At 44.9% G+C, this 16,626-nt stretch overlaps 1 protein-coding gene across 1 annotated transcript in view; it reads right to left on the bottom strand.

Annotated features, from left to right (window-relative positions):
* MYO10 (myosin X) overlaps positions 1 to 16,626 on the bottom strand; it is a 457,089-nt gene that overhangs the window by 64,465 nt on the left and 375,998 nt on the right. Inside the window, exon 26 of the mRNA XM_063922946.1 lies at positions 14,513 to 14,636. Within this exon, the coding sequence (XP_063779016.1) occupies positions 14,513 to 14,636 (124 nt within the window). The remainder of the gene's footprint in view (positions 1 to 14,512; positions 14,637 to 16,626) is intronic.

Below are 16,626 nucleotides of genomic sequence, written 5' to 3'. Positions count from 1 at the left end.
TTATTACCGAAGCCTATGTTAAACGGTGGTCCCTACCCACCGAGAGACTTCCTTCGTCCATTTCTTTAACTGCCGTGGATGGCAGCAAAATTTTTGATGCAGTTATTTCTTTAAGGACTCTACCAGTTCGTCTGAGAGTGGGAGTTCTTCATTCCGAACTTATTTCTTTTTTAGTGATTCCAAGAGCCACACATCCTGTGGTCCTGGGCCTTCCATGGCTCCGTCTTCACAATCCTACAATTGATTGGACGACTACGCAAATCCTGGCATGGGGTTCCTCCTGTGCTGAGACATGTTTGTTTAAAGTATTGCCTGTCTGTTCTTCCTCCCCCAGGTCGTCTGATGTTCCACCTCCTCCATATCAAGATTTCACGGATGTGTTCAGTAAAGCTTCTGCTGATATCCTTCCTCCTCATAGAGAATGGGACTGTCCGATTGATCTCGTTCCAGGGAAGGTTCCACCTCGAGGCCGAACTTATCCGTTGTCTCTGCCTGAGACGCATTCTATGGAGGAATATATTAAAGAGAACCTAGCAAAGGGGTTCATTCGACCTTCTTCTTCTCCAGCCGGCGCAGGCTTCTTTTTTGTAAAAAAGAAAGATGGTGGTCTGCGGCCGTGCATCGACTACAGAGGTTTGAACGACATTACCATCAAGAACCGTTATCCTTTACCCCTGATTACTGAGCTCTTTGACAGAGTTAGCGGAGCTACCATCTTTACAAAGCTGGACTTGCGAGGTGCATACAATCTCATCCGGATCCGTGAGGGTGACGAGTGGAAGACCGCATTTAACACCCGTGACGGACATTATGAGTACCTCGTCATGCCCTTCGGATTGAGCAATGCTCCAGCTGTCTTCCAGCATTTCGTCAATGAGATCTTCAGAGACATTCTATACCGTCATGTCGTGGTCTATCTAGATGATATCCTCATTTTTGCCAACAATTTAGAGGAACATCGTTTTTGGGTAAAGGAGGTTCTGTCCCGTCTCCGTGTCAATCATCTCTATTGCAAATTAGAGAAATGCGTCTTTGAAGTCAAGTCCATTCCGTTTCTAGGGTACATTGTGTCCGGTTCCGGACTAGAGATGGATCCTGAGAAACTACAAGCAATTCAGAATTGGCCGGTACCCTTAACCCTCAAAGGGGTCCAGAGGTTCTTAGGGTTCGCCAATTATTACCGAAAGTTTATACGAGACTTTTCCACCATTGTGGCGCCTATTACTGCTTTCACCAAGAAGGGTGCTAACCCGTCCAAGTGGTCTGAAGAAGCCATGCAAGCTTTTCATCTTTTAAAACAGAGGTTCATCTCTGCGCCTGTCCTGAAACAGCCTGACATCGACTCTCCTTTCATCCTAGAGGTGGATGCCTCCTCCGTTGGAGTAGGAGCGGTGTTATCTCAGAGGGCTAAAGATGGCCATTTACATCCTTGCAGTTTCTTTTCACGGAAGTTCTCCCCAGCGGAGCGCAACTATGCCATTGGCGACCAGGAGTTGCTAGCCATCAAGCTCGCTCTAGAGGAGTGGAGATATCTGTTGGAGGGAGCTTCTCATTCAATCACCATCCTTACAGACCACAAGAACCTTCTATATTTGAAAGGCGCACAATGTCTCAACCCTCGTCAGGCCAGATGGGCACTTTTCTTTTCCAGGTTCGACTTTAAACTCCAGTTCTGTCCGGGCTCTCAGAATCGCAAGGCCGATGCCCTTTCCCGCTCATGGGAGCAAGAAAATGAGTCAGAGTCTTCAGACAAGCATCCTATTATAAGTCCGTTGGCATTCTCCACGGTAGGGATGGACTCTACGCCCCCATCAGGGAAAAGTTTTGTGAAGCCGATGCTAAGGAAGAAGCTCATGCATTAGGCCCATGCTTCCCGTTTTGCCGGACATACAGGTATCCAAAAAACCCTGGAGTTTATCTCTAGGTCCTATTGGTGGCCAACTCTGAAAAAGGACGTCTTGGAGTTTATTGCATCTTGCCCAAAGTGTGCCCAACATAAAGTATCCCGCCAGTCGCCTGCGGGGCAACTGGTTCCACTATCCGTTCCCCGTCGACCATGGACCCACTTGTCGATGGATTTCATTACAGACTTACCCATGTGCAACAAGTTCAATACCATCTGGGTGGTAGTTGACCGGTTCACCAAGATGGCACACTTCATTCCTCTCACCGGTCTTCCGTCAGCTTCCAAGTTGGCTCAAGTATTCATACAAGAGATCTTCCGACTCCACGGTCTTCCTGAAGAAATTATCTCTGATCGAGGAGTTCAATTCACAGCCAAATTCTGGCGAAGTTTATGTCAAGTCCTCCAAGTCAAGCTAAAGTTTTCCACGGCTTACCATCCTCAGACCAATGGTCAAACCGAGAGGGTGAATCAGGACTTGGAGGCCTTCCTCCGCATCTATGTGTCCTCCTCTCAAGATGACTGGGTTCAATTACTTCCCTGGGCCGAGTTCTGTCATAACAACCAGTATCATTCTTCATCTGCTTCAACACCATTCTTCACTAACTTTGGATTCCACCCTAAAGTCCCTGAGTTCCAACCGCTTCCAGCAACTTCTGTTCCCGCAGTGGATATCACCGTGCATCAGTTTGCCAATATCTGGAAGAGCGTACGATCAGCTCTGCTCAAGGCATCGTTCAGGTACAAGAAGTTTGCGGATAAGAAGCGTCGAGCAGTTCCTGCTCTCAAGGTGGGTGATCGGGTATGGTTATCCACGAAGAATTTAAGGTTAAGAGTTCCCAGTATGAAGTTTGCACCTCGCTATATCGGTCCTTTCAAGATTGAACAAGTCATCAATCCTGTTGCTTACAGACTCCAGTTGCCTCCCTTCTTAAAAATACCCAGGACATTCCATGTTTCCCTGTTGAAACCGCTAATCTTGAATCGGTTTCATTCCTCACTTCCTCCAACTCCGAAAGTCCAAACTCAACGAGGCGTTGAGTATGAAGTGGCCAAGATCCTGGACTCACGTCACCGTTACGGTCAACTACAGTATCTTATTGACTGGAAGGGTTACGGCCCTGAGGAACGTTCATGGACCAATGCTTCTGATGTCCATGCTCCTGCCTTGGTCCGGAGATTCCATTCCAAGTTTCCTCAAAAGCCAAAGAAGTGTCCTGGGGCCACTCCTAAAGGGGGGGGTGCTGTCACGATCCGGGTATCTGGACGCCATTTCTTACCCATCAGATGCCTCCTAAGGCTGGCTCAGCGCTCCAGGACCGGATCCCATCTGTTATCCTAATGTTCACATTCCTGCATCCTCTCCTGTCTCTCTGAGACGCTGTCACAGTAACGCCTTATTACATCTGGCATGGCGTCTCCCGCGGCCTCCGCCGCCGTCCCTGAGCTTCTGCATGCAGAGTGTCAGAGTGGCGATTACGTCAGCCGCGGCCTCCGCTGTGTCCGCGTGGTTGGATGTGCACTTGTCAGCCTGGCGTCTCCTGTCTCCAGTGGCCGGCGCCGCCATTACTGTTTTCATTACCACATGGATTACAAACCAAACTTCCCTCCAAGTGTCTGCATGGGCGCAGCCATCTTGGATTCTGTCAGCTGATCATTTCCTCCAATCTGTTGTCAGTATTGTTAATCTGCATAATTGCCTAGCCAATCCCTTCCTTGCTGCAGGTATAAATACACTGTGCCTGAGCAAGGAAGGCGTCAGTGCTTTGGTTGTCAAACCTAGTTCCTGTTTGTCTCTCTCCTGTGATTGTCTTCCAGGTTCCAGCTCCTGTCTCAAGACTTCCACCATAGAGACCCGCACCAGCATTCCACCTGCGGTGTAGCCTGACTCTCCAATCCATTGTGGATTCATCTGTTTCCAGCTACAACATTACCTGCTTCCAGCTCAGCTTCCAGCAGAGTACAGCTTCCCTTAAAGGGCCGGTGTCCTTTCTACACTTTACCACTCTCCACCGGTATTATTATTTCTCCGCTCTCAAGTTCTACATTTCAGTTCATATTTCATCGCTCCCAAGTTCATTTATTATTTAACTGGTTCCAGCCAGTATCCACTCCGTGCTAACAACAGTCTGGTTCCAGCCAGTATCCACAGCAGCTGTTTTATCTTCAGCAACCAAGCTTTTCCTGGAACACCAGCTGGCACAATCCTGGGTTATCTCCATTGCTACAGTCGGGCCTGGTAAGGACTTTCCATCTAGAAGATCATAAGAACTATCTCACACTACCAGTGCCCTGTGGCTCCTGCCATCCTGTAGTACCCAGGAACTGTATTTATTCTTTGCTGACTTTTACGTTTTCTTTTACTGCTGCTGTGTTGCGGAGTTGTCATAATAAACATCATTGACTTTTATCCAAGTTGTCGTGGTCACGCCTTCGGGCATTTATTATTTATGTTACTTACATGTCCAGGGGTCTGATACAACCTCCCAGGTTCCGGTACATCTCAGCCCCTACAACTGAGGCTGCCTCCCGTCAGCTCAGGCCCTCAGTTGTGACAGTAAGCACTGACCTAATGAATCCAGCCGGAGACCAGGATCAAGCGGCCAGGCCGATGCAAGAACTGGCAGCCCGACTAGAACATCAGGAGGCTGCACAGGGCCACATCATCCGCTGTCTCCAGGATCTCTCTACTCGGCTGGATGGGATTCAGACAAGTCTCCGTGGATCAGGCGCGTCTGGTGCGTCAACCACAGTGACTCCAGCTATAACCCCACCCACCTTACCCATTTCTGCTCCACGTCTTCATCTTCCAACGCCAGCAAAATTTGACGGATCTCCAAGATTCTGCAGGGGATTTCTCAACCAGTGTGAGATTCAGTTTGAGCTACAACCTGGCAATTTTCCCAGTGACCGTACAAAAATTGCCTACATTATTTCTCTTCTCAGTGGCTCAGCCCTTGATTGGGCATCACCGTTATGGGAGAGGTCCGACACCCTGCTATCTTCCTACACTGCCTTCGTGTCAACATTCAGGCGCATCTTCGACGAGCCAGGCCGGGTAACCTCAGCTTCATCCGAGATTCTCCGTTTACGCCAGGGGTCACGTACTGTAGGACAATATCTGATACAGTTCCAGATCCTGGCGTCCGAACTGGCATGGAACGACGAGGCCCTGTATGCTGCATTCTGGCATGGCTTATCTGAGCGTATTAAAGATGAGTTAGCTACCAGAGACTTACCTTCTAAGTTAGATGAGCTAATCTCACTCTGCACGAAAGTTGATTTACGTTTCAGAGAGAGAGCAACTGAGCGTGGAAGATCATCTGCTCCAAAATCTTCTGCTCCTCCTCCTCGTCAACTGTCACCATCTAAAGATGAGCCCATGCAACTTGGCCGTTCCCGTTTAACTCCTGCTGAGCGCCGAAGACGTCTCTCCGAGTTTCTCTGTCTCTATTGTGCAGCTCCGTCTCACACCATTAATGCCTGTCCCAAACGTCCGGGAAACTTCAAATCCTAGCTCGCCAAGGAGAGGGCCGGCTAGGAGTAATGATCTCCTCTCCATCTTCTCAAGATTGTAATCTCCCAGTCTCGCTTCAAGTTGCTCAACGTTATCGGAACGTCATTGCCCTCCTTGATTCCGGAGCAGCTGGGAACTTTATTACCGAAGCCTATGTTAAACGGTGGTCCCTACCCACCGAGAGACTTCCTTCGTCCATTTCTTTAACTGCCGTGGATGGCAGCAAAATTTTTGATGCAGTTATTTCTTTAAGGACTCTACCAGTTCGTCTGAGAGTGGGAGTTCTTCATTCCGAACTTATTTCTTTTTTAGTGATTCCAAGAGCCACACATCCTGTGGTCCTGGGCCTTCCATGGCTCCGTCTTCACAATCCTACAATTGATTGGACGACTACGCAAATCCTGGCATGGGGTTCCTCCTGTGCTGAGACATGTTTGTTTAAAGTATTGCCTGTCTGTTCTTCCTCCCCCAGGTCGTCTGATGTTCCACCTCCTCCATATCAAGATTTCACGGATGTGTTCAGTAAAGCTTCTGCTGATATCCTTCCTCCTCATAGAGAATGGGACTGTCCGATTGATCTCGTTCCAGGGAATGTTCCACCTCGAGGCCGAACTTATCCGTTGTCTCTGCCTGAGACGCATTCTATGGAGGAATATATTAAAGAGAACCTAGCAAAGGGGTTCATTCGACCTTCTTCTTCTCCAGCCGGCGCAGGCTTCTTTTTTGTAAAAAAGAAAGATGGTGGTCTGCGGCCGTGCATCGACTACAGAGGTTTGAACGACATTACCATCAAGAACCGTTATCCTTTACCCCTGATTACTGAGCTCTTTGACAGAGTTAGCGGAGCTACCATCTTTACAAAGCTGGACTTGCGAGGTGCATACAATCTCATCCGGATCCGTGAGGGTGACGAGTGGAAGACCGCATTTAACACCCGTGACGGACATTATGAGTACCTCGTCATGCCCTTCGGATTGAGCAATGCTCCAGCTGTCTTCCAGCATTTCGTCAATGAGATCTTCAGAGACATTCTATACCGTCATGTCGTGGTCTATCTAGATGATATCCTCATTTTTGCCAACAATTTAGAGGAACATCGTTTTTGGGTAAAGGAGGTTCTGTCCCGTCTCCGTGTCAATCATCTCTATTGCAAATTAGAGAAATGCGTCTTTGAAGTCAAGTCCATTCCGTTTCTAGGGTACATTGTGTCCGGTTCCGGACTAGAGATGGATCCTGAGAAACTACAAGCAATTCAGAATTGGCCGGTACCCTTAACCCTCAAAGGGGTCCAGAGGTTCTTAGGGTTCGCCAATTATTACCGAAAGTTTATACGAGACTTTTCCACCATTGTGGCGCCTATTACTGCTTTCACCAAGAAGGGTGCTAACCCGTCCAAGTGGTCTGAAGAAGCCATGCAAGCTTTTCATCTTTTAAAACAGAGGTTCATCTCTGCGCCTGTCCTGAAACAGCCTGACATCGACTCTCCTTTCATCCTAGAGGTGGATGCCTCCTCCGTTGGAGTAGGAGCGGTGTTATCTCAGAGGGCTAAAGATGGCCATTTACATCCTTGCAGTTTCTTTTCACGGAAGTTCTCCCCAGCGGAGCGCAACTATGCCATTGGCGACCAGGAGTTGCTAGCCATCAAGCTCGCTCTAGAGGAGTGGAGATATCTGTTGGAGGGAGCTTCTCATTCAATCACCATCCTTACAGACCACAAGAACCTTCTATATTTGAAAGGCGCACAATGTCTCAACCCTCGTCAGGCCAGATGGGCACTTTTCTTTTCCAGGTTCGACTTTAAACTCCAGTTCTGTCCGGGCTCTCAGAATCGCAAGGCCGATGCCCTTTCCCGCTCATGGGAGCAAGAAAATGAGTCAGAGTCTTCAGACAAGCATCCTATTATAAGTCCGTTGGCATTCTCCACGGTAGGGATGGACTCTACGCCCCCATCAGGGAAAAGTTTTGTGAAGCCGATGCTAAGGAAGAAGCTCATGCATTAGGCCCATGCTTCCCGTTTTGCCGGACATACAGGTATCCAAAAAACCCTGGAGTTTATCTCTAGGTCCTATTGGTGGCCAACTCTGAAAAAGGACGTCTTGGAGTTTATTGCATCTTGCCCAAAGTGTGCCCAACATAAAGTATCCCGCCAGTCGCCTGCGGGGCAACTGGTTCCACTATCCGTTCCCCGTCGACCATGGACCCACTTGTCGATGGATTTCATTACAGACTTACCCATGTGCAACAAGTTCAATACCATCTGGGTGGTAGTTGACCGGTTCACCAAGATGGCACACTTCATTCCTCTCACCGGTCTTCCGTCAGCTTCCAAGTTGGCTCAAGTATTCATACAAGAGATCTTCCGACTCCACGGTCTTCCTGAAGAAATTATCTCTGATCGAGGAGTTCAATTCACAGCCAAATTCTGGCGAAGTTTATGTCAAGTCCTCCAAGTCAAGCTAAAGTTTTCCACGGCTTACCATCCTCAGACCAATGGTCAAACCGAGAGGGTGAATCAGGACTTGGAGGCCTTCCTCCGCATCTATGTGTCCTCCTCTCAAGATGACTGGGTTCAATTACTTCCCTGGGCCGAGTTCTGTCATAACAACCAGTATCATTCTTCATCTGCTTCAACACCATTCTTCACTAACTTTGGATTCCACCCTAAAGTCCCTGAGTTCCAACCGCTTCCAGCAACTTCTGTTCCCGCAGTGGATATCACCGTGCATCAGTTTGCCAATATCTGGAAGAGCGTACGATCAGCTCTGCTCAAGGCATCGTTCAGGTACAAGAAGTTTGCGGATAAGAAGCGTCGAGCAGTTCCTGCTCTCAAGGTGGGTGATCGGGTATGGTTATCCACGAAGAATTTAAGGTTAAGAGTTCCCAGTATGAAGTTTGCACCTCGCTATATCGGTCCTTTCAAGATTGAACAAGTCATCAATCCTGTTGCTTACAGACTCCAGTTGCCTCCCTTCTTAAAAATACCCAGGACATTCCATGTTTCCCTGTTGAAACCGCTAATCTTGAATCGGTTTCATTCCTCACTTCCTCCAACTCCGAAAGTCCAAACTCAACGAGGCGTTGAGTATGAAGTGGCCAAGATCCTGGACTCACGTCACCGTTACGGTCAACTACAGTATCTTATTGACTGGAAGGGTTACGGCCCTGAGGAACGTTCATGGACCAATGCTTCTGATGTCCATGCTCCTGCCTTGGTCCGGAGATTCCATTCCAAGTTTCCTCAAAAGCCAAAGAAGTGTCCTGGGGCCACTCCTAAAGGGGGGGGTGCTGTCACGATCCGGGTATCTGGACGCCATTTCTTACCCATCAGATGCCTCCTAAGGCTGGCTCAGCGCTCCAGGACCGGATCCCATCTGTTATCCTAATGTTCACATTCCTGCATCCTCTCCTGTCTCTCTGAGACGCTGTCACAGTAACGCCTTATTACATCTGGCATGGCGTCTCCCGCGGCCTCCGCCGCCGTCCCTGAGCTTCTGCATGCAGAGTGTCAGAGTGGCGATTACGTCAGCCGCGGCCTCCGCTGTGTCCGCGTGGTTGGATGTGCACTTGTCAGCCTGGCGTCTCCTGTCTCCAGTGGCCGGCGCCGCCATTACTGTTTTCATTACCACATGGATTACAAACCAAACTTCCCTCCAAGTGTCTGCATGGGCGCAGCCATCTTGGATTCTGTCAGCTGATCATTTCCTCCAATCTGTTGTCAGTATTGTTAATCTGCATAATTGCCTAGCCAATCCCTTCCTTGCTGCAGGTATAAATACACTGTGCCTGAGCAAGGAAGGCGTCAGTGCTTTGGTTGTCAAACCTAGTTCCTGTTTGTCTCTCTCCTGTGATTGTCTTCCAGGTTCCAGCTCCTGTCTCAAGACTTCCACCATAGAGACCCGCACCAGCATTCCACCTGCGGTGTAGCCTGACTCTCCAATCCATTGTGGATTCATCTGTTTCCAGCTACAACATTACCTGCTTCCAGCTCAGCTTCCAGCAGAGTACAGCTTCCCTTAAAGGGCCGGTGTCCTTTCTACACTTTACCACTCTCCACCGGTATTATTATTTCTCCGCTCTCAAGTTCTACATTTCAGTTCATATTTCATCGCTCCCAAGTTCATTTATTATTTAACTGGTTCCAGCCAGTATCCACTCCGTGCTAACAACAGTCTGGTTCCAGCCAGTATCCACAGCAGCTGTTTTATCTTCAGCAACCCAGCTTTTCCTGGAACACCAGCTGGCACAATCCTGGGTTATCTCCATTGCTACAGTCGGGCCTGGTAAGGAGTTTCCATCTAGAAGATCATAAGAACTATCTCACACTACCAGTGCCCTGTGGCTCCTGCCATCCTGTAGTACCCAGGAACTGTATTTATTCTTTGCTGACTTTTACGTTTTCTTTTACTGCTGCTGTGTTGCGGAGTTGTCATAATAAACATCATTGACTTTTATCCAAGTTGTCGTGGTCACGCCTTCGGGCATTTATTATTTATGTTACTTACATGTCCAGGGGTCTGATACAACCTCCCAGGTTCCGGTACATCTCAGCCCCTACAACTGAGGCTGCCTCCCGTCAGCTCAGGCCCTCAGTTGTGACATTTAGGTCCCATCACCATGATATCTCATTATGGTATGCAATTATTCCAAAATACGGAAAAATCCGATATCCAAAATACCTCTGGTCCCAAGCATTTTGGATAAGGGATACTCAACCTGTATATATATATATATATATATATATATATATACACAGGTTGAGTATCCCATATCCAAATATTCCGAAATACGTAATATTCCGAAGTACGGACTTTTTTGAGTGAGAGTGAGATAGCGATACCTTTGTTTTTTGAGGACTCAATGTACACAAACTTTGTTTAATACACAAAGTTATTAAAAATATTGTATTAAATGACCTTCATGCTGTGTGTATAAGGTGTATATGAAACATAAATGAATTGTGTGAATGTACACACACTTTGTTTAATGTACAAAGTTATAAAAAATATTGGCTAAAATTACCTTCAGGCTGTGTGTATTAGGTGTATATGAAACATAAATGCATTCTGTGCTTAGATTTAGGTCCCATCACCATGATATCTCATTATGGTATGCAATTATTCCAAAATACGGAAAAATCCGATATCCAAAATACCTCTGGTCCCAAGCATTTTGGATAAGGGATACTCAACCTGTATATATATATATATATATATATATATATATATATATAATTATTTTTTTTTGTATTTTTTTTTTTTTTATATTCAATAAATTGGTACTCTACTAATACACAATACCTTGCCCAGGTGCCTTCTTCCAGCGTAGATATACAGGAACTTCGCAAGTGGCCCTCACCGCACTTATTTATTTATTATTTATTTATTACCAGTTATTTTTATAGTGTGCGCACACATATTCCGCAGTACTTTACATAGAATTTTTGGCCATTCACATCAGTCCCTGCCCCAGTGGAGCTTACAGTCTATATTCCCTACCACATGTACACAGACACATTCACACTAGGGTTAATTTTTTGTTGGGGGGATCCAATAAACCTACCAGTATATTTTTGGATTGTGGGAGGAAACCGGAGTACCCGGCGAAAACCCACGCAAGTACTGGGAGAATATACAAACTCCACACAGCAATTGTTCAGTAATAGAAAAAACACACAAAGTAATGGCATAATATTAATTCCATTATATGGAATATGATGCCATAATTTTGTGTGGTTATTCTTTTAGTTACTTGTTTCTTCATTCACAAACATCATTAAAGAGCAAAATTTGTTGTTTTTCCAGGCAAACATGAGTTCATCTTGAAGATCTTGCTTAAATTATCCTGATGTATTTTGTTAAATTTGTGGCGAATACACATTCCTCAAGCAAAAAAAAGACATCACTGAATTTGCGAAGCAAGCTTATTTTGCATATTTTGGTATAAAGCTTGGTGATCTAGATAAAACCTGGGCTCCCCACAAAGTCTGTTAAACTTGCATAGACAATCTTCACCAGTGGACATATGGAAACAAAAAAAGTTTGAACTTCGGAGTGCCTATGGTGTAGAGGGAACCCAAAAACCACTGTGATGACTGCTATTTTTGTGCTGTCAATGTTAAAGGTTTCAATAAACACAAGAAACAGAAATGGGAATACCCTGATTTAGAAGCAGCGTTTTTAAAAGCAATAAATGTAAAAGGTTTACCATGTTTATATGTTGTTTCATCAAATAAATATTCATTTTGAGTGTCTTGATTTTTATTTTTAAGTGATTTGTAGTAATTTCTACATGCTAAGCTACACAGTTCTGCATATCCAAAACTTAATATGTGTTTTACTGTTTTTCATGGGGTACCCAATTACCTCAAAAAGTAGAGCCAATCTGGGAAAACCAATGTCATATTCAGAATCAGCACCCTCAAATTACCCTAACAAGACTGAAAAATTCTTGACTATAGGCATAGTGTTGACCAGTGTTATCTGATTATTCCATATTATATCTATTGAAGAGCCTGGTATGTGTCTTCTCCAATAAACTACGTGTGATTGAGAGCTCCTAATTGTACCTTACAGTTATATATAGGGTATTGTATATGATAATGAGACAGTAATGTGATTATTTTTTATGATAGGTTATGTTAATATGGATTAATTTATTACCTTAACCGGTCCAATGTATGTTCACTAGTGACATCGCTTCAATTGAGGAGTTGATCATAATCTCTTATAAGGTATGTGTCTCTATTTAAATAATAGAGATGGTGGATTATACTGACTGTTATACTTACCTTGTTTTTTTATTTCTGCTTGTTCCTAACACTTATTCTTCTTCTTTCTATTATGGAATCTTGTGTTGTGCCTGTTCCAATGCTATTTAGATATTTGTAATACAATGATGCTCTAATACCTTTGTTAGGTCTAAGTTGTTTACTTTATGTTTATAGATCTACTCCTGATGAAGTCTCGGTGGGAGACGAAACGCGTTGGTTTTTATTGTTAATTCTGACTCCTAGAACCTCCTAATTAAGAAATAGAAGGAGGAGATTTGATCATACGAACATTGCGGTCTTTGGACTTTGATTTACTTTTTATTGTACCAACCAAATGTATGGTTTTTATGAGAATGTGTGTCAAATAAATGTGTTTGATGGAAACATTTGTGCACAATTTTAGATAATTTTAGACATACATTCTATATTACCAGCAGCTGGAGTTTCAATAGGCTTGGGCATAATTACACCCTTGTGGCGCTCTCCCACTATTGTTTATCCTGTTTATTGTTTATACCTAAAGTTTAACACTAATGTGATAGCTATTTTGATGGTAATTATTTTGAGCAATAGAGCAGGACAGTATAGTACTAACAGTATGCAGTATCGTGGGGTCCCTTGTCGGGGGCTGCAGGCTTAATACATGAATACATCAATACATGAACTAAAACTCCACTGTTTATTATTGTAAGTTAATATAGTGTGTGCAGAGCCCTGTGATTTATATTTAAACAATGTGGTCACATTCCGTGTTGCACCCCAAATCTAGGAGTAAGTGAGTGCCACGGAACAGTGCTTTATATATATATATATATATATATATATAGGACAGTATAGAACCAACAGTATGCAGTATCGTGGAGTCCCTTGTCGGGGGCTGCAGGCTTAAATGCATTGATCAATACATGAACTAAAACCCCACTGTTTATTATTGTAAGAAAATATAGCGAGTGCAGAGCCCCTGTGATTTCTATTTAAACAATGTGGTCACATATCGTGTTGCACCCCAAATCTAGGAGTAAGTGAGGGACCCAATGTGCTTCTTTCAGAATATGGGCCCGTTTCAGGTTGGGACGCATTCTCCCTGTGGCCGTCGTAGTGTGCACGCGCAGGATGCGCACTGCACGTGCTGGGGAGATGCGAACGCATCTCCCTATGCGAATGCCTCTGCCTGATTGACAGGGGGGCTTCTACAAATCAGCAATGCGATGCAATTGCACTGCGATCGCATCTCTGCTGGCCATTAGCATGCTGGGCCGCCTTAGCCTGTGTTGGGCGGCACCCAGCATGCAATCGCAGCCAGCTGCAGTTTTGCTATTTTAGCAAAACTGCAACTGAAGCTGAATAAGGTCCTATATACTAAAATGTAAAATGTATAAATATTTTTAGCTCTGAACCAACCAACAGTATCTTTTGGAATATTAATCAAAAGTGCGCTATGACGGAACTAATTTAATCACTGTCTAATTATTTTAAACATCCTGATACCGTTATTGCTTTGTTTAAATGCTATATATCTCCAAATTATATACCCATAAATAGTATTATGCTTTAGTTCATACAAAACATTTATAAATATTCAACAATACACAAACATACAAAATATACTTTAAAAAAATAATAATATATATATATACAGTATATAGCATCATCACCCTGGCCAGCCTGCAGTATGGAGGCCACGGTCTCCCAATGGGTGTGTGAGTCACTGAGTGGAGTGGTGTACAGTATCTTTGGTGGGGGGGTGCCTGGTCATGGAGCATATTATTGGGGGAGGCTGGAGCATATTATTACTGGGACAATGGGGGCTGTCTGCATATTATTGGGGAGATGAGGATCTGGGATCATATACTGAAGGTTGTCAGGTCTGGTGCATAATATTATGGGGGGAAGAGAATCTGGTATGATATACTGGGGGCTTTCTGGTCTGGTGCATAATATAATGGGGGAGATGAGGATCTAGGATCATATAGTGGGGGAGGAATAATGACTAGAGAGGGGAGGATTCAGAATTAAACTTAATGATAAGGTTCCAATCACACATATGTTCATAGGGTGCTTTTATATGTATAATGCAAGGGAAATATAGGTGACTACAGGGATAATTATCCCCATAATGACCACATTAAAAACGCATTGGTCCACGAGTCACAGGATCAAGCTCAGATTTAGGTTTGTTATAAAATGCTATCCCCATCACAGCCAAACCATCATCTTGACATATAAAAAAAAAAGCAACAAATATCTGAATAAAAAAAAGTAAATAAAAAATACATTTAAAATGTGTTGTCAAAGTTTAAACCATGTTCTGTCTGTAAATTACCTTTCATATGCAAAAAACTGTGGAAATATGGCAGTGTCACACAACTGTATACAGAATCCCTTCTATAGGAAAGCTCATCGTCTGTGTCAAACCTTGAATCAAAGTCTTCTTCGCTGTCCTCAAACTGTAAGTACACAAGTAACCATCACATTATATATACAGCCATCAATGCAGTACAGTACTGTGGTTGTAAGAATGGCCAGATTATATTCTCCTATTACAATTCATGTCTGAACTCAGGATGGAAAACAAAACAAAGTACTGTATCATGCACATTTTCCCTTCTCTGTTATGTCAAAGACAAAACCAAAATAATTTGGGTAGGTTTCAGTGAAGCACTTTTCTAGTAGTATTTCAGCTCAGTGTCGAACTGGACCATGAAGGGCCTTCCGGGAAATTTCACTGAGAGGGGCCCATGTGTAGGGGTGTGGCCAGTCTCCAGAGGGGGTGTGGCCACCCACTACAGAGGTTTGTCTATCAATTAGAGAGTGTATGAGATTAATAACAGGAGGGCACTAAAGAAAAATAAGAATTTACTTACCGATAATTCTATTTCTCGGAGTCCGTAGTGGATGCTGGGGTTCCTGAAAGGACCATGGGGAATAGCGGCTCCGCAGGAGACAGGGCACAAAAAGTAAAGCTTTCCGATCAGGTGGTGTGCACTGGCTCCTCCCCCTATGACCCTCCTCCAAGCCTCAGTTAGGTACTGTGCCCGGACGAGCGTACACAATAAGGGAGGAATTTTGAATCCCGGGTAAGACTCATACCAGCCACACCAATCACACCGTACAACTTGTGATCTAAACCCAGTTAACAGTATGATAACAGAGGAGCCTCTGAAAGATGGCTCCCTACAACAATAACCCGAATTAGTTAACAATAACTATGTACAATTATTGCAGATAATCCGCACTTGGGATGGGCGCCCAGCATCCACTACGGACTCCGAGAAATAGAATTATCGGTAAGTAAATTCTTATTTTCTCTATCGTCCTAGTGGATGCTGGGGTTCCTGAAAGGACCATGGGGATTATACCAAAGCTCCCAAACGGGCGGGAGAGTGCGGATGACTCTGCAGCACCGAATGAGAGAACTCCAGGTCCTCCTTAGCCAGAGTATCAAATTTGTAAAATTTTACAAACGTGTTCTCCCCTGACCACGTAGCTGCTCGGCAAAGTTGTAATGCCGAGACCCCTCGGGCAGCCGCCCAAGATGAGCCCACCTTCCTTGTGGAGTGGGCCTTTACAGATTTAGGCTGTGGCAGGCCTGCCACAGAATGTGCAAGTTGGATTGTGCTACAGATCCAACGAGCAATCGTCTGCTTAGACGCAGGAGCACCCATCTTGTTGGGTGCATACAATGTAAACAACGAGTCAGATTTTCTGACTCCAGCTGTCCTTGCAATATATATTTTCAATGCTCTGACAACGTCCAGTAACTTGGAGTCCTCCAAGTCACTTGTAGCCGCAGGCACTACAATAGGCTGGTTCAGATGAAATGCTGACACCACCTTAGGGAGAAAATGCGGACGAGTCCGCAGTTCCGCCCTGTCCGAATGGAAAATCAGATATGGGCTTTTGTAAGATAAAGCTGCCAGTTCTGACACTCTCCTGGCCGAAGCCAGGGCTAGTAGCATGGTCACTTTCCATGTGAGATATTTCAAATCCACATTTTTTAGTGGTTCAAACCAATGAGATTTTAGAAAGTCCAAAACCACATTGAGATCCCACGGTGCCACTGGAGGCACCACAGGAGGCTGTATATGCAGCACTCCCTTAACAAAAGTCTGGACTTCAGGGACTGAAGCCAATTCTTTCTGGAAGAAAATCGACAGGGCCGAAATTTGAACCTTAATAGATCCCAATTTGAGACCCATAGACAATCCTGATTGCAGGAAATGTAGGAATCGACCCAGTTGAAATTCCTCCGTCGGAGCACTCCGATCCTCGCACCACGCAACATATTTTCGCCAAATGCGGTGATAATGTTGCACGGTTACTTCCTTCCTTGCTTTAATCAAAGTAGGAATGACTTCTTCCGGCATGCCTTTTTCCTTTAGGATCCGGCGTTCAACCGCCATGCCGTCAAACGCAGCCGCGGTAAGTCTTGAAACA

This window comes from Pseudophryne corroboree, chromosome 5, assembly GCF_028390025.1.
Source record: "Pseudophryne corroboree isolate aPseCor3 chromosome 5, aPseCor3.hap2, whole genome shotgun sequence".
NCBI lineage: Eukaryota > Metazoa > Chordata > Amphibia > Anura > Myobatrachidae > Pseudophryne > Pseudophryne corroboree.
Note: the sequence above shows the minus strand (reverse complement) of the source record. Positions and strands in the feature narration are given on the sequence as shown.